The 18692-nt window shown below is 43.6% G+C and overlaps 1 protein-coding gene across 1 annotated transcript in view; it reads left to right on the top strand.

Moving 5' to 3' along the window:
- LOC111159558 (ryanodine receptor 3) overlaps positions 1 to 18692 on the top strand; it is a 353621-nt gene that overhangs the window by 206120 nt on the left and 128809 nt on the right. Inside the window, exons 38-42 of the mRNA XM_022522093.1 lie at positions 417 to 690; positions 2456 to 2570; positions 4181 to 4310; positions 5473 to 5576; positions 9468 to 9603. Coding sequence (XP_022377801.1) covers positions 417 to 690; positions 2456 to 2570; positions 4181 to 4310; positions 5473 to 5576; positions 9468 to 9603 — 759 coding nt within the window. The remainder of the gene's footprint in view (positions 1 to 416; positions 691 to 2455; positions 2571 to 4180; positions 4311 to 5472; positions 5577 to 9467; positions 9604 to 18692) is intronic.

The raw sequence follows: 18692 nt of genomic DNA, 5'->3' as shown, positions 1-18692 counted from the left end.
CAAATTAAAAAATGCAATATTCGGGGTGCCTGGGTGGCTCAGTGGGTTAAAGCCTCTGCCTTTGGCTCAGGTCATGATCCCAGTGTCTGGGATCGAGCCCCACATCGGGCTCTCTGCTCAGTGGGGAGCCTGCTTCCTCCTCTGTCTCTGCCTGCCTCTTTGCCTACTTGTGATTTCTGTCAAATAAATAAATCTTTAAAAAAAAATGCAATATTCTTTTCTTGTAGTATGGTTCACACACATGTCTTTCGATGATATATTTCACTTCTCTGCATGCTACAGTCCACCCTTAGGAAAAGAATGTTTTAACCTTGAGCACTGATGTTGTGTCCCTGTCAAAGGGAGTGTCTGAGATACACAGCTCTCTCCCTATGCCATGATAGGCTCCATACCGGTCCTCCCTGTTGCCCTTCCAGCCACCTTGAAGGAGCTCATCTCACAGACCATGATCCGCTGGGCCCAGGAGGACCAGATCCAGGATGCAGAGTTGGTCCGAATGATGTTCAGCCTCCTTCAGAGACAGTATGACAGCATCGGGGAGCTGCTGCAGGCCCTTCGGAAGACCTACACCATCAGCCAGGCCTCTGTGAGCGACACCATCAACCTGCTGGCTGCGCTGGGCCAGATCCGCTGCCTGCTCAGTGTCCGGATGGGCAAGGAGGAGGAGCTGCTCATGATCAACGGGCTGGGGTAGGTCGTTCTCCGTTGAGTGCAGGTCACTCAGGAGAACTTCGGGAGGGAAAACTGGTCCACCTGGCCATATGGATGTTCCAGAATTCCGTTGTAGAAAATCCCTGCATGCTACCATCCTGATTTCATGCCTCATGGGATAACGTTCTCGGTGAATCAGTCACCTTTGAGAACCGAGGAGACCAGACTGCAGGCTACAGAGGTCAAGGGACGTTGCCAGAAACAGTGGGGAGGAATCTTAGAGAAAAGCAGTTATTTGGTGTGTGTCTGAAGAAAATAGCCCCAGGGAGGCAAGGAAAACAATTCAGAGGAAGGAACTGTGTGTTCAGCTCAACAAGAGAGATGTGTTTTGAGCAGTTGAGTTTTGACTGGAATTCTTCTGGGACTTCCCTCTGAGAAACTGCTGGCTGATCCCTCCTTTTGCCCAGGACTAGCCCAGAGAGTCATTTCTGTTAGTTCTGCAAGGCACCTTTCCCCATAACAATAGCTCACGGCTCTTCCTTGGAAGCCATGCTGTCAAAAAGACAGCATTTTGGACATCAAAAAAGATTTCCTTTAATTAGGTGGTGAAGTTCCATTGTGTGGATGAGAAAACCAAAGCCCGAAAAAGTTAACTGTCCAGCCCACAATGTTACTTGACGAAAATCAAGAACTAGAACCATGACCTTACTGCTGCTCCATGTTCCATCTCACCGTCCTGCAGCAGCACACTGAAGGAACCCAAGCCCCAGAAGAGGGACTTCAAGGATCCCTGGGTTGGGCCGGGGAAATGCAATCATGCCTCAAATTCATTTGCACGGAAGAATCATGCATGTACTAGAAATGAAGAGACTCTTATGGGAAAAGTAACCTGCAGAATTAGCCTGTCCCCTGGCCCTGGCAGTAGACATAGCAGCAGTAAAAACCGGTGCTATTTCCTCTTAACAGCAGCCTGCCCTCGGGGGACAGGGGACAGGCTGAGAGTAACCACCCAGAGAGGGATTACACAGCCCCCTCCCAGGCTGCTGCTGCATTTTGATTTGCCTTTATTGTGTGTGAATTTATACTGAATGATAGAAAAAATACATTTTTTAATATTTCATTGTTAATTTCACTGGTTTTTTGAGGACTGCTGCCCCAGAATGTCATGGGTACCTAATACACAGTTGCCTTTAAGAAAGGGGTACAGCCCTATCATTAAGAAAACTGAAGTACACAGAGACTTAGATATAAGGATGAGAGAAGGAAAAAAAAAATGTAGAAGACCCTGTGTACATGGAGGAAGAGAAATCCAGTAATTTGGACTGTCTCAAAACTATTCCAAGCAAAAAGACAAAGGGTCGGGGGGCATGCCTGGGTAGTTCTGTCAGTTAAGCATCTGCCTTCAGCTCAGGTCATGATCCCAGCATCCTGGGATCAAGTCCCCCATCAGGCTTCTTGCTCAGCCCGGAGCCTGCTTCTCCCTCTGCCTGCCGCTTTCCCTGCTTGTGCTTGCTCACTCTCTCTCAAATAAAATCTTTAAAGAAAAAAAAAGACAAAGGGACAACTGTGTAATATGTCATTAGAAGGAAATGTCTCAAAGAAAGTACTTCATAGAAATAGGGCAAAATACTCCTGTGAGCTAAAAAAAGGCACTCTACATATATTCTGACTGACCTAGTACCTTCTCAGTACCGTCCAACCTGTCACATTTGCATTTCCTTCACCCCCGTGTCTGCGAGTCTGTGTCCTCACCCCTGAATGTTCACAGAAGAAAGTGCTGAAGTTTGCCCCGTCTTTCCCATAGAGACATTATGAACAACAAGGTGTTTTACCAGCATCCCAACCTCATGCGAGTCCTTGGCATGCACGAGACGGTGATGGAGGTGATGGTGAACGTGCTGGGTGCAGAGAAGTCTCAGGTAAGGCTACAAGGAGAACTCAGCCAGAACTTGACCTCTAAGCAGGGCCGTGAGTTGCCTTGTTCACAGCCACGTGGCTGGCGTCTTTTGCCTCAGTGACCCCTCCCAGGGAGCAGGAGAGATGTGCATAAAGCCGGGAAGTAGCCAAGGGCCGGGACAGTGCTGCTGAATGGACTCCAGCCAGTGTAAGAACGCTGGCTCCTGAGGCTCAGAGCTTTACTTGCTCGTTCCACAAGGCTGGTCACCTGCTAAATTTACTTCCCATACCCTTCAGCCCTGCTCCTTCCAAGACGGAATTCCTCTGGGTTCCACTTAGGAGCCTGGTATGTTTTGTGCTGGGTCAGGAAAATGCTGCTCAAAAGAAGAACAAGGTCTTAATAACGAGCTGGGCAGCATTCCCTCGGGAGTGAGCATTTGCTCTGTGCCCCAAGGTCCTGAGGATACCAGCTTTCCTGGCCACGCCCCCATAACACCTGCTGTAAGGGGGAGCTCTCTGGGCATTCATCCTAACTGGTGTGGGGTGCTCCTCAGAGTTCTGGTCTGAAGGCAGTAGAGTGGAGGATGTTTTCAGATGTTGGAAATTCCAGAGTGCCGGATAGGAACGAATGATTTGCAAAGCAGTTCCACCAGTATTGACAGATGGGGACGTGAAGGAAGACCAGAAGCCAAGCTCACATTCCTTCTCACTCGCTTCCTTCTGATCCATTGGGAAAGTGGACCCTCTGCAGAGAGCCCTGAGCAAATGTCTGCTCACCTCAGCAAGCAGGTAGCAGGGAGGGTTCAGAACCTCATTTGGAGAGCACCCATCCCCATGATTCTAAAGGGGGAAATCAAGGACTTTCTAGGATCCAGAGCAAGGTTAACACAGACAGCACTTACTGAGCATTATTGGATCAAAATAAGACGTGGCCAGGCTCTAGAGCTGCTAATTACTTTGTTAAGGAGAGAAGCCAAGTACAATCAACAGTAACATAAGATGGCATCTCAGGGCTAAATTGTATGGATCAGATTACAGGTGCTATGGGAACCCACTGGAGAGCAGTCATCAAGAGCAGAAGTAACCAGGGGAGAATAAAAAAGTAATTGGGGTCGGCTCAACAGCCTGAGAGGGCAGTGCTCGTCAGGCTCCCACAACTCTAGGGGCCTGCCTTTACCCAGAGGACCCAGGTCTTCTGTAATGCTGGGCATTGTTTGATGATCACTCATCTCCCTTTCTGAACTTTCTCATCAGAGGTCTGTCCACTCTCTTCCCAGATGAAAACAGTAGTCTGATAGGGGGTCACATAATTTCATGTGACATCAGAAGGTGTCTAGGATTCTTGTTTGGCCTCTTTTTCCTTTGCAAGAAGGATAGTTCAGGAACTGAAATTAGCTCTCAATATTTTGGGACTTCTCTTCTCAGGTATCTACTCACTGTCTTGGAATAAGTGAGTAAGCCCTGGATAGCACTGGAAGTAAGAAAATTCATTTTCCAAACTGTTCATATCTTACACCAGTATTGACATGTGGAAGTCCATTGATTACACAACCTAAAACTCTTGGAAGTTAGACTTTTCAGGAAGGACTCATGATGGACTCTTTTCCTTGACACTTCTTTCTTCTCTCTACAGATTGCTTTTCCCAAGATGGTTGCTAGCTGTTGCCGCTTCCTCTGCTATTTCTGTCGAATTAGCCGGCAAAATCAGAAGGCCATGTTTGAACATCTGAGTTACCTGCTGGAGAATAGCAGTGTTGGCCTAGGTATGTCTCATGATCACTTCCCCATTTGGGCTTGGAGGTGACAGTCCCCTGCTGACCCCTTAGAAGGTCAAGGAAAAGAAGCTGCATTCCTGCTAAGGTATTTTTAAATAAAAGAACGGACCTGCCTGATCTAAAAACAAATAAAATGACAATACGATGTCTCTGCTGTCCAACCTAAGGAGAGATGTTGCTACCCACTAGCACTGGTGACAGATTCGTGTTGGCGTAGTCACAGAGTTTTGCCTTGTCTCCCTTGGGACCAGTGGCTCATGGCTTATGAGATCTTGCCTGAGGTTGTAGATAGAATCTGGGGACACCCCCAGCCCACTCTGTTGACCTGGGAGCAGTGCTCATGAGACCAAGGTCAAAGATCCAACTCCTGCTTGGCAGGCAGGCTGTCAGCTGTATACCTGTCCCATCAGCCAACTAGCTGGTGCTCTCCTAAGCTGCAGGATGGACTGGCCAAGAGCAACTGCGGATAAACAGGGTAAATCCATCAGCACCACTAGGAAAGCAACACACTGCATTTGCCTTACTCACTGTCCTGGATGTAAACCAAGTGAATTTGTGAAAGACGCAAAACCACACCTACATCCATGTGAAATCTGATATCTTAAGTTTCTGATTTGTCAAATGCAACCTTGGACTACCAACCTTTTATTTAAAAAAAAAAAGGGGGGGGGGTTCTTAATTCTAGCCTAAGAATCAAAGGGAAATCAAAGATAACATTGGTGACCTGATGTAACTATAATAAGAACTAATGCTGTTTGAAACTATTTTTAAATTCTGGATGGTGGACCTAGAAATGGCCAAGTCATTTGAGCTTATTAGTTGGTTAAGTGGCATCTCTCCCTTTTGAGTGATCACCCAAGTGGGGCTCTCAAGAAGTATCATATTACAAAAGTACTTGGAAATACATGGTCCTGGATAATTCTGTGAACTGATTTTCCAAGTTACTCCATATTTGCAATCAGTAATGAGTGTAGGGACAAGGATAATAAATAGAGCTGTTCTTAAATTAGACAGGCCGCCCCCTCTGGACAGCAATGGGACCGAGGTTTAGTGTGTTTGCTGCCCTCTCCTGACCACGAGTTGGCACTGCAACCTCAGCTCAGCTCTGGGTGGCCCTCATCCCGTTCTCTCTCCTCTCTTCCTTCCTCAGCCTCCCCTTCCATGAGGGGATCTACCCCATTGGACGTGGCAGCTTCCTCTGTGATGGACAACAATGAGTTAGCTCTGGGCTTAGAGGAACCGGACCTCGAGAAGGTAACTGGCCCCACACTGGAGGCAGCATGCTTGCTCTATCCTGTCTATAGCGCAGCCACACCAAGGAAATGCAGACCAGAGACTGGGTCTCCATCAGAAGCTTTTCAACAGGGACACCTGGGTGGTTCTGTCACTTGAGGGTTTGCCTTCAGCTCAGGTCATGATAGGGTCCTGGGATCAAGCCTCAAGTTGGGCTCCCTGCTTAGCATGGAGTTTGCTTCTCCCTCTCCCTCTGCTGCTCTCTGTCAAATAAATAAAATTTTTAAATTTTTTTTTAAAAAAAGAAGCTATTCAACGCTCCATGAAAATATGGTAGAAAGTGAGTAATTGGCAGCAGTGTGATAATTAGGACCAGAGCATCTCTTAGGGGCAGGGAGAGCCATCTCCACAGACAAGGATATCTGGATATTTGTGTTCTCTGTATGTGGAGGCCCAGCCTCACTGGTCTGCATGGAACACCACCAGAGACCTGGGGATCCTGATATAGTTCTGTGTCATCGAATTTTTAAGTCTAGACACTAAAAAAAGAAATATGACAGAAAACTGTATAATCAGTATATGGGTAAAGGAGGCCCACACGTCCTCTGCAGGAACAGATGAGGTAAAACTGAGCTGCCCCACATGGGGATTGTGAAATGCACCCCCACTGGTGCTGATGACTGGAGGCTGATTCACCTACATCTTTTCCCCTTCAATTTGGGGCTATTATCTTGACTCTCTGAATGTGAAGGAGACTGATGTGGTGAGGGCAAGGGGGACAAGTAAGAGGTCATCCAGCAAACAGTGGGTTTGGAAGTGCGTGGGGGAGGCACCACTCACCATGACCAGGGGATCCAGAAGGTCACTTGGGAGAGTGATGAGCTGAGGGAAGAGTAGAAACCAAGCAGACATACCATGGAGAGAAGTGTGCTGGGAATATTTCTGAGGTTTAGTGAGGAGAGCATGGTGTGCTTGAGAACTGGGCGAGTGGATGTGAGGAAACACAGGGTGTTTGGGGGGAGTGCTTGGGGAGTAAGGAGGGACAATAGGGAATTGGGCTTGATGCTACCATAACTGTTTATGGTAGATATTCATACTCTTACATGATCACTGTGGGCCTGGGCCCACTCTGATTAACTCACATGACCATGACCATCAGAACATGCCTTTTTTGTTAGCACTCCCAGTTATAGGAGAGGAAACTGAGGCATAGAGAGGTTAGCTGATGTGTGGGTTTGTTAAGTGTCAGAGTCAGGATCCAAAAGAGTCTAGCCCCAGAGGCCTTGCTTTACCTGTTCTATGCTAAGACTTCTATGTAGGACCTCTCCAAGAAACCATCAGAGGGCTTTAAGCAGGGGAGCGACACACTGTGACTTGTATTTTAGAAAACACAGCCTGGTTTTAGCGAGAAGAACTGATTGGATCCAAAACAAGACACACACACACACACACACACACACACACACACACACACACCCCAAATACAAACACAGACTCAGGTGTTCTGCCCCCAGCAGTACATTATGTGAATGCTTTCCCACAAATGCCATTGGATCTTCCTGGTCTCTTTCTAGTGAGACAGACTTCAGACTTTGCTCTGCATACACTGAAACAGCCATCAAGAACTCAGTGTTTTGGGGGTGCCTGGGTGGCTCTGTCTGTTAAGCATCTGACTCCTGATTTCAACTGAGGTCATGATCTCAAGGTCGTGAGATTGAGCCCTGTGTCAGGGAGCATGGAGCCTGCTGAAGATTCTCTCTCTCTCCCCCTCCCCCTTTGCCCCTTCCGCCACTGCTCCTTCACACACAGGCTCACTCTCTCTCTCTCTCTCTCAAAAAACAAACATGGTGTTTTAGTTGGTGAGGTAACTGATGGCTGTATAAAAAAGGGCTGATGGTTCTCTTAAAACAAGCAGGGCCACGAGGTTAATACTCAGTACCCCTCTTAAATGACGGTGCTTGACAATAACCCTAAGCCTCCCTTGAAGATGCAGGATGGGATAAGGAGAGGCCGGGAGGCTGGGAAAGGGAAAAAAGGGAGACCTAGGGAGATCAGCGAATGGACAGGATGAGGTCTGCTGCCCGTCTTCCAGTGGTCCTAGTGGCTCAGCATCTCAGCACGGGGCTACGGACTTTATTCAGACCTGTGTCAGGAAATCACCCAAGTGTGGTTCCTAGGAGAGAAGGGAGAGGAGAGGGAAATGCTGCCGTTCTCCCTTTCCCTTGATCACAGCAGAAATTAGGTACCTTAAGATAGAATGACACCCCCCAACCCCCACACATATGCAGGTGCTTATTTCAGTGGCCAGTGAAGTGTATTGCACCTGTAACCTTGAAAACACTGCCTAACTCCTGCCTTTATTGATGTTTCCCTGACATTTTAAAAAATTTTTTATTTTTTTAAATTATTTTTATTAACATATAGTGTATTATTTGCCCCAGGGGTACAGATCTGTGAACCATCAGGCTTACACATTTCACAGCACTCACCATAGCACATACCCTCTCCCTGACATTTTAAAAGCCAAATCAGGTCCACGCTCCAAGCAGAATAGTATTGTTACTGGTTTAAGAAGAAAAACAATGTGGTGATTATTTCTTATAAGTTGTGACATAGATACATTATTCTTACAAAAGGACTAGAGAATTTGGCATCAGCAAATACGTGATTCATTTGAACAGCACTTATTGACCATCTGCTGTGTGCCGGGCTCTGGGGAATCAAAAAATGAAGGATTTTTCGAGGATTTTGCAGCCCCATGGATTTTCCCCTTTTCCTTGTGCACAGAAAAAATGTCAAAGGATAAATCAGAATAACAACTGCATTTCAAGCAAAGGTCTGTTTGCCAGGATTTCTTTCTTTCTTTTTCTTTCTTTCTTTTTTTTTTTTTTTTTGCCTGACACCTTCTAAAAAGTAAGCAAGTTCCAAACTATTCTACAAGATCACAGGGCTAAGATCCAGTGACCTGAAAGCAGAGAGAACACTACTAATCCCAGCCCTTACCTGGCCATGGCACCTTCACTCACCACCCCAACCTTAACATCTTGGCTTTGGACTTGAAACCATGATTGCTGTTAATGCAGAACTTAAGTAGGGATCCCGAATCTGTCAAGGGCCCACTCAGAGTCAACCAGTGACTGAATATTTTGGTCTTGAAATAACATGGCCAAATGAACATAGCCCGCCTGGACCCATTATCTCCCCAGATGCCCCGTAGTTAGGCCTGTGGGGGGAGGGGCAGAGGGAGAGCAAGCTCATGTGAGTGGGGACAGGGGCAAAGGGAGAGAGAGAATCTCAAGCAGACTCCCTGCTGAGCACAGAACCTGATGTGGGGCCTGATCTCATGATCCTGAGATCATGATCTGAGCCAAAATCAAGGGTCATATGCTTAACCTACTGAGCCATGCAGGCATCCCATTAAGGCTGTGCTTAAATGGCAGCTCCCTCTTGCCAAAACTGGGAAAACCAAAGAACTGAGAGCTCATGGAATATTCCTCCCTAACAATGATAATAGGTCCTATTGGTTACTTGGAAACAATAATGAATTGGAAGTTCTGGTTTCAAACCTATGTAATTATTATTTTTTTTTAAAGGGTTTATTTATTTGGCAGCAGATCACAACTAGGCAGAGAGGCAGGCAGAGAGAGAGAGAGGGAAACAGGCTCCCCACTGAGCAGGGAGCCCGATGCAGGGCTCAATCCCAGGTCCTGGGATCATGACCTGAGCTGAAGGCACAGGCTTAATCCACCAAGCCACCTAGGTGCCCCCAAACCTACGGAATTATTAAGTTAAAGGTTTGGGGCTCTCTCTAGCTTTTAGGAGAATGAAAGCCCTTCTGTTCCCGGAATTTTGTAGGCCTGGCTGCTATCTTGTAAAAAACTTAGACACTTACTTTTGTACTGTTGTTGGCAGGTGGTGACCTACTTGGCAGGCTGTGGCCTGCAGAGCTGCCCCATGCTTCTAGCCAAAGGATACCCTGATGTCGGCTGGAACCCCATTGAAGGGGAACGTTACCTGTCCTTCCTGAGGTTTGCCGTCTTTGTGAACAGTGAGTCCCCGATTTCTCATGCCTTTCAGATCTAGGATAACATAAACTTGGGGACATATAAGGAAAGAGAGGTCCTTTGCATTTCTTCCTGTCTATAAGTGGCCGTTGGTAGAACAGTCTCAGGGAGAATGAGGCCAGAGAAGGATCAAGAATAGCGTCCAATGGATGGAGCGCTGAGCTCGGGTGCCAGAGGCAGCAAGGAAACCAAGGCAGAGGCTAGGGCTCTTCACTGCTGCGTACCTCTTCTCTCAGTAAAAGTTGGATTATTAGTATCTTCGTCTCACCTATTTCACAAGGCTAAATGCAGATGGATGGATACATGCATGCATCAAAATTAAGAATAAACAACTATAAAAGGTAACAAAACTCCCAGGAGAGAAGTATTTCTGTGGCAACCCTAAAACTATTCTTCTTAATACAAATTACTTCCCATGTATAATGAATTTCACGTCTACAAAAATTATTTAGTTCCCCAACTCTAATATACTGAATATTGTGTAAAATTAAGTGGCCTGCTTTCCTGAAAATGTACCTTGTCTCCTAAGATTTTGTTCTAATATTAATTTGCTTATATTCACATGAGAATTATGATCCTTCTCCGTTCTCCCAGTTTGGACTTCCAGGCTAGCAAATCCAGCTTGTCTCATTACATGATTGCAAAAAGGGATGGCGGCTTATGAGCAAGCATACCAAATTTTCTACAAAGAAGAGTTTATCTCAAAGTATAGTGCCGCGATGTGAACATTGTATTTGTGTGTACTTTTGTCTCCTTTCATGCCCATCCCACCTGCTTACTTTCCTATATGGTGTGAATGATTTCCATCGTCCTGGTTGCCCCTACCCCTTTTCTTTCTGGGTCTCATCCAGCCAGATTCTTGATCACCTATCTTCTTTGCTCTCTGTACCCTTCAGTGTCCCTATCTGTTCATCGCCAGCATTGCTGAATTCCATTTTCTTCAAGGCCAGGATCAGTGAATCCTCTAATAGTCTGTTGCACTTTCAATCCCAATGACCGCATGTGCAGAATTAATTCAGAGTTACCGTGGTGATAGGGGAAAATTTTTAAGTGGTTTTTAAAGGTTCATAAATCTCACTAAATTATCTGAGTAGACTGTATGACACAAACCAAATCAAGCCAGGACTAACGTCTTCATTCATCTTGGCCACCTTCACAAGTTCAAGAGCTTTATGAGTCATTTTAGTGGGACTGTCTGTATAGGTTATGAAGGTAAAGGAATCCACCGGCTCTGTTCCTATGGAGATTGCCCAAATCCCAACACTTGCTTATGCTGGTTACATATGACCATATTGAACTCAACTCTAGACCAAAATGTTTAGTCTACTCCCTTTGCTTTCAGGTTGTATTATGCCTTTTTTGCATATTCTCTGTAGTGCAGTTTCGTAAAGCAACAAACTCTAGCAAATTAGCCCAGCAATAGGAAAATATACACAGTTTATTTTTTTAAAGATGTATTTATTAGCAAGAGAGCATGAGTGGGAGGGGCAGAGGGAGAGATACTCTCAAGCAGACTCGGTGCTGAGCTCAGAGCCTCTTGCAGGAGCTCAGTCCCAAGACCCTGAGATAAAAACCTGTGCTGAAACCAAGAGTTGGATGCTCAACCAACTGCACCATCAAGGCACCCCAATATGTACATTTAAATTTAATGTATTATTGAGTCTCTATAATATAAAGTGTAAACAATATAATATAAAGTATATATTTTATATATAAATATATGAAGTATAATATTAAAACATCTATAATATAGGGGCACCAGGTGGCTCGGGTTAAAGCCTCTGCCTTCGGCTCAGGTCATGATCCTAGGGTCCTGGGATCGAGCCCCACATGGGGCTCTCTGCTCAGCAGAGAGCCTGCTTCCTCCCCTCTCTCTCTCTCTCTCTCTGCCTACTTGTGAACTCTGTCTGTCAAATAAATAAATAAAATCTTTTTTTAAAAATTGTTTTAAAAAATTAAAAATCTATCATATAAAGTGTATATTATAAAAATATATAATATATAAAGTCTCTATAATATAATATAAAAACCACATTTGGTTTTGGCAATAGATAAATAGCTTCTGCTTCCCAAAAATGTATAGTCTAATAAGGGGAGTAGACATAAACAAAAATGTAAGGTCTAATAAGGAGAGTAGACATGAACAGAGGTCACTGTGATAAGAGTAAGGAAGGGACAGAGTGCTGTAGGGCTTCATGAAGGGAAACTCACATTCTGTTGAGAAGATCAGAGCAGGTCTCATGGAGGAGGTGTATTAGAAATGAGCTTCAAAGGGTCAAGTTTCCCAGATGCATAGATGCAGGAAAGGTGATCCAGCTGGGGAGCGGCATGAGCAGTGGTGTCAAGACTAAAGCATGCTGTGCTCAGGAAATAGAGGGATCTGTTGATCTGGAGGACAGATGGGTGAATGACAGTGGCAAGAGATGAGGTTTAAAAAGGTAGGTAGGCAGCTGTAGCAGAACCTAAATGCTAAGCTGAGATTAGATTCAATGTGCGGAGAACTGGGAAACCTTTTTAACTGGAGAGAGATTGACAGTAACCACTGGGAACTTCTGTGCCCAGTTAGAATAATGAGTTTCTAAATTATAATGGTGGTGGTAGGAATGGAATGGGGGAGATACATTTGAAAGAAATTACAGAGACTGTGTTTCTACAACTAGGTGATGATGATGATTATGGTGGTTGGGCCTGGTTGCACTGATAAAAAGAAATAGAAGTTATATTGAAGCTTAGAGATTTAAGCATAGGGAGAAAAGAAATAAAGATGTGAGAGGTGCCTGGGTGGCTCAGCTGATGAAGGATCCAACTCTTGATTTTTGGCTCAGGTCATGATCAGTTGTGAGATTGAGCCCCACATAGGCCACACATGCTGGGTGTGGAGCCTGCTTGAGATTCTCTCTCCCTCTACCTCTGTTCTTCCCCTCTTCCTCTTAAAAAAGAAAGGGGGGAGGGAGGGAGGAAGAGGGATGTGAGAAGGAGAAAATGGTTTATAATAGAAGATAATGAGCTTGGTTTCATTCAGACCAGTGATTCACTGATTTTGCAGTGTGTGACCCCAAAATGGGGATGCCCTGATTATGGGGTTATAGGATAGAGATCAATCAGTCAGCAGACTGGGACTGAAGAGACTTTTAGATCATCTGTAGTTGAGATAGTAGGAGTAGATGTCCCAGGGGAAACACAAAAGAGAGAGAGAGATGGAGAGTGTGAGAAAGAAATGTTAGAAACCCCTAAAGAAGAAGAAAGAGTGCTTTAAGCACAATGGAGTGTTATGGAAGACTTTGGACTAAAGAGCGGACTGTCTGGGTACAAATATAGCTCTGTCACTTACTAGTTTTGCAAAGTTAGGCAAGTTACTTAAACTTTCCTAGCCTCAGTTTGTGTGTGTATGTCTTCATGTTAAGTAGAGAAAACAATAGTATGCACTTCACAGAGTTGTTGTAAGGCTTAAATGGAATAATCTATGGGAAACTTAGATTAGCAGGGTGCCAGAAATGTAGTAAGTGTGCAATCATGATAGTTGTCATTGTTGTTCATGGTCTTTAGGGCATTCAAAATGGGAAGACTCTAATGAGTAGATTCTTTAGTGATCTCAAAGCCCTTTATAAATTTTCATGTCTAAAAAATGATTAAGAAGGACTTCTTGTGGCTTCTTCTCAGCAGTGAAAGATAAAGGTATTGTAGGTGATCATGGTAGGTGGGGGGAGTGGTCATGATGGGTAATGATAGGTAGTGGCAGGTGGCAATGGTGGATGATGGTGGGGTGGTGATAGTGGGTCGTGATTGGTGATAATGTTGTTGGGGGTATATGATGGTTAAGTAGTGGTTGTAGCAGCTCTTTGGGTTGATTGAAGTGGGTGGTAGTTAGTGACACGAGGCATGGTGATGGTTGTGGGTACCAATGAGTGACAATGGGGTGCTCATAATGGGTGATGGTGAGATGTAATGGTTGGGTGGTGGATTGACACAGTGGAGTGTGGGGGTGTCTGTGGGGGGTGGGTGAGTGATGATGGTGGTGGTGATGGTAGCAGCTAACCCTTATTGAGCACTTACCAAAGCACTTTGGGACATATTAACTCACATAATACAAAAATCCAATGAGATAGGTATAGTTATCTTCTTCATATTACAGAGAAAGACCCAGTTGCTTAGAGGGGTTAAGTACCTTGTCCAGAATCACACAGCTAGTAGGATGTAAAGCCAGGATTTGAACCAGAGCAGTTTGGCCCCAGAGGCCAAACATTACTCACACCATTGTGCAGTATTGTCTGGGTAGTACATCTTTCTAATGAATGAACAAAGAGAAAGAGCATTTTCTCCTTTGAGCTGTTCAAAAATTGCAGCATTGTTTAATTACTGTTGGGTACTAATGTTTTTTAAAAAAAAATTTTAAAGCCAAATCAAAAACTCTTGCTATATCAAAATAGTAGAATTGAAAAATTCTTTCTAACATTATTTTCCTAGTTTCTCTTAATGTTTGTATTAAATCTTCTTAAATAAGATTTGTCTTTAAAAGAAACTTCTTAAAGCATATAATTTTCTCCACTTTTTTTATTAGCTTGCTCAGAAGCCTTGGGTTGTGTTTTACTCTGGGAGTAATGAAGCTGAGAAGCTTCTATTTACCCAGCAGTTGTAAACTTTATAACCAGTCTAGACACAGATGCATCTGAGTGTCTGATTAACTCTTTCCAAGGGGAAAGATTTCCTACCAATCCACATGAAAAAGGGGAAAGTTATTCTGTGCTTCCTTTGAGTCCCTGGAGTATTTTAGTGATGTCTTCCCCCCGCTATAAACTTAGTTGTGAGGGACACAATATTCCTAGCTTTGCTGAGCCTGTTTTCCTAGGCAGATTTGTCATCAGTGGCCATAATTTAGGTACCCATTAATTGACATGTGAAGTATATATGACAGGCCGAGAGATGTGATAAGAGACATGCTCAAACAACCCTGAAGGCATAAGTCGAAGCCAGAAACAGAGGAAACCTAAGTAGAATTATGAGACACATACATGGAATAATTACTAAAAACTCTGTAACCAACAACACCTATCTACATAGGGACACATATGACTGCTGGCATCCCAAAAATGACAGTGTTCATTGGAATCTGGTAGAGTGGGAATCCGGGGAAGTGGGGGGAGGTTAACTTGAAGAAACAAAGGGACAGAGTTTAACAGAGTAGTGTGGTCAGAGCATACTCAGAGGCCCTTGATCTAGGAGACATGAATCTTTTGGGATATATCAATTTTATCTCAGTAAAGCTGGAAAAAAAAATCAGGGTCAAAAGCACAAAATAGCATGGTATCTTTGAAGGGCACAGTAGATCTAGATGCTTAAAAGAATCAGCTGGGTGGTTTCCATCCATATATTTATGTTATCAGGGTCAGAAAGTGTGATTGATACTGAAGACTAGGGATGGTTAGGGTTAAAATCTGTGAGACATTGTTCTTATTCTCACATTTACAATATAGTTGGAAAGATTTAGCAAACTTTTGAAAAACTGACCAGGAGTAAAAGATTTAAATAACAGTTTAAGACAATTGTAAACAACATCACAGCGTTATACTCAGGAGACACTTCAGGTTGTTGTGGTGAGAGAAGATAGAATATGAGGTGCAATTGAGATATGGCTAATGGGGTTAGGTACTTAATGTCTGAGTTACAACATCTCACCAATTACAAGGCTTGAAAAATCTTTTCTACACCACCTTCCTCATTCTCCCAATGGACCTGCTTGAGTCCCTATGCCTGAGAAGGAGAAGGAAATCAGTTATTAGGGTCAAGATGGGCTTATAGTGACAAGAAAATGTGACTTCATCTGTAAAAACTCCAAGTGAAATTATAAAAGCCCAGAGATAATCAAAACAACACAAGTAATAGAAAATTGTTGAACACTACATCTAAAACTAATGACGTACTATATGCTGGCTAACAATATAATAAAGGAAGGAAGGAAGGAAAGGAGGGAGGGAGAAAACAAGAAAGGAAAGAGAAGAAGAAAGAAAAAAAAGAAAATTACTCAAAATAAAGAAGCCAATGGCAAATGAATGCCCAGAGCATCAAAATGAGGAAATCTGGCTGGAGTGAAAAGCTGTGAGGCCCTGTTATTTTCATCCTAGTAAATTATTCAGCGTTTCTCCTCCACTTCTGACTGTGGGATCCCAGCAGTGGTGATGGCTGAGCATTTTGGCATGAGCCCAAATGTTCTGAATCCATATGTACATGGGCTCTTTATCAATCATTTTATTGATAACCTACATAATACTGCAGATTTTAATTGAAATAGTAAAGCAGGGCAAAAGCTTGCTTCATCAACATTATTCCCCCACAGTGACAATATTATGATCCCGACATTCATCACAAATTGATTTTCATCAGCTTGGTGAGAATGCCCTTATTTAACAGGCGGGCTCTGTTCTGTTAGAGAACACCTCAACTCTGACTCCAGGTTTCAGTCTCACTCAAGTTTTATTTAACACATTTCATGAAAAGCCATATGAATCCAAACTCTAGATACATGGGACACATTTTAGCATGATTCTGAAGCTAAATGCTAGCCTCCAGAATTTCTGGACTACTCTACCAGTCCATCCTATAAGACTTTCATTCAGTCTCTTAGCTTTAAATTCCACATGTTTGCTAATGATCTCCCAAATAAGCATTGCCATCCTTTTTCTCTTCCATGAGCCCCAGACTTGTGTAACCTGCTGACTACTTGATATTCCTACTTGAACATTGAATAGGCACTTCAAATTCTGTAGATATTAGGGCTAAATTTGTATATCTACCCCAAACTTGTTCTCTAGCTTCCCCATCTCCCTACCTAGCACTGCTAATTTTGCAGATACTCAAAAGTCTTAGGTGACATCCTCCATTCTGACTTTTTCCTTATCCCCACATTCAGTCCACTTCAAATTCTATAGACTCGATGTCTAAAAGTTACCTGGAATCCATCAACTTGGACTTCTCTGCATCTCTACTGGCCACAACCTACTCCAAACCATCATTACCTTCCACCTGGACCACTGCAGCTGCATAGAAACTATTTCCCTGTTTCTACTCTCAGCCTGTATTAATTGGCCTCTGCTACATAACAAAAAAACTTTATAGTCTCAATGGTATAGAATAATAAGCATTTATTTCTTGTTCACATATCTGCAAGACATTTGGGAACTCTGTTGCATGTATATAGACCTTCTGGGGTTTCTCTGTTCCACTCATCTCATTCTGGGGTCCAGGATTGCCTGTCTTCTACACAGCTTGTCCACTGGACTTAGATCAGTGACTAGTGAGTAATGTGAGCTTAATGAATAGTTGAATTAATGACCAAATTGGCAAAAAGTTCTTCATTTGCTGTCTGTGCTGCCATAGTAGTTTACGACATATGCCCAGCTCCTTCCACTGTATAGGTTAGAAAGCCCTAAGGAGGGGATCATATGTCTCAACCACTTGGAATGACTCGGTTCATGCAAGTTGCCAACCACATTTGAAAGTTGGCTTTTACCAAAAAAAGATTTTGGGTCCTGGCCATCACCCCTACATTGTTATTCTGTAAATTAAGACGTTCTATATGCCTTTTTGCTGGGCATTTGCTCCAGTATTCTTTCTTACCGCACCAAGACTTGATTGGGGATTATGTTCTTTTCCTTAAGACTGATTGAAATCTGAGGAAATGTACAGCCCAGGCTCTTATAAACAAAGGCTGATAGCTGATCTGGTAATGATCTGGTAATGGATAGTCACCCTCAGCTCTCTATCTTGTCATTTCAGATATCTGCCTTGAATCTATTCATTTATTCAATGGAGTCTATTCGTTTATTCAAAGTTTTTTTGAATGCTTATGATGTGTCAGATGGTAATAAGATGCTTGAGCATGCAGGGTTAGATAATGTGGACACAGGCACTGTTCTTATTAAATAGACAGTTTGATGAGAAAAACAGAGATACAAACCATTCGGTGATTAAAGGAAGAGTGCAAGGTGTTTGGGAAGACCTTATCCTCTGGGGCTTCCAAGGGTGAAGTGGAGCTACCTAGGTCAAGGGTTTATATGAAGGTAATGGGAAGAAAGAAAACATTCCAGGCAAGGGAACTTGAAACAGGGACTGTAGTCAGAACATTTAAAGTAAGAAAATTGATGGGCTGAAAGTAAAATCATTGCATCACGACTAATTGAGAATGACTGCTTCAGGGTAAAACAGGGAGAATCATTGCCACTTCCATCCAACTTGTCAGGAATGTTGAAAGAAGATAGTAATGTTAAGACAGTGTTGAGAGCCTTTGAAGAAAGGCCCTGAGAACCCTCACACTCTTATTAAGCTCATTATTCATTTTGGAACTCAAGCAAAACATTGTTCTAAGCCCTTGGGCAAAACTAGTTTACCTCAGATCTCTCTCTCCCTTGAAAAATGCCCTCAAGGTCAGTATTCAGCTTCCCTGTAGCAGGTTTGTTTGGCAGTCCGTCTTGCCAACCTACAGGTAATTAAGAAAAGAATGTTCTCTCTCTCCCCTAATTATGCCGTCTTCTCTACTTCTCTACCTTGTGCAGCCTTTGGAAATTCTCTTCCTTTGCCCTCTCTCCAATTAGCAGCAATGGTTGCACTCCAGGTCCTTCCTCTTGCAGGGTGCACTCTGCATCCCCCACAGACGTCCACAATTCAGTAATCAAAGGATGGCTCCCTGGGTCAGTTGAAACAGCTCACCCAATTAGCTCAGATCTGAAGATCTGAGATCTCAGGTAAAATAAGGTTAACTTAGCAAATGAATTTCAATAGCAAACTCAGTATAGAACTCAGTCTCAGTTTTTCAAATTCTTTTGTATCTTGTGGTCCATGCGCCATCAAATTCATGATACTGATCATTGTGGGAAGAGCTAGGCTGATGGCAGCATCCTGGTAAAGACCACAGCTGACCCATAAGTGTTTCCATCCCGAGAACCGCAAGAATCACAGTATGGTATTTAAATAAGCTTGAAAAACAGGATTGGAGGCAGTTTGTCCGTTTTCGACACTTAAAATTTCCAAGTTTTAGCTTCATTATTATAATGAAAAGTGACAATTGGGAGCACGGATTAAA

Source organism: Enhydra lutris, unplaced genomic scaffold (assembly GCF_002288905.1).
Source record: "Enhydra lutris kenyoni isolate GAN:26980312 unplaced genomic scaffold, ASM228890v2 scaffoldscaffold4, whole genome shotgun sequence".
Taxonomy (NCBI): domain Eukaryota; kingdom Metazoa; phylum Chordata; class Mammalia; order Carnivora; family Mustelidae; genus Enhydra; species Enhydra lutris.
This window is presented reverse-complemented; position numbering and strand designations above follow the sequence as displayed.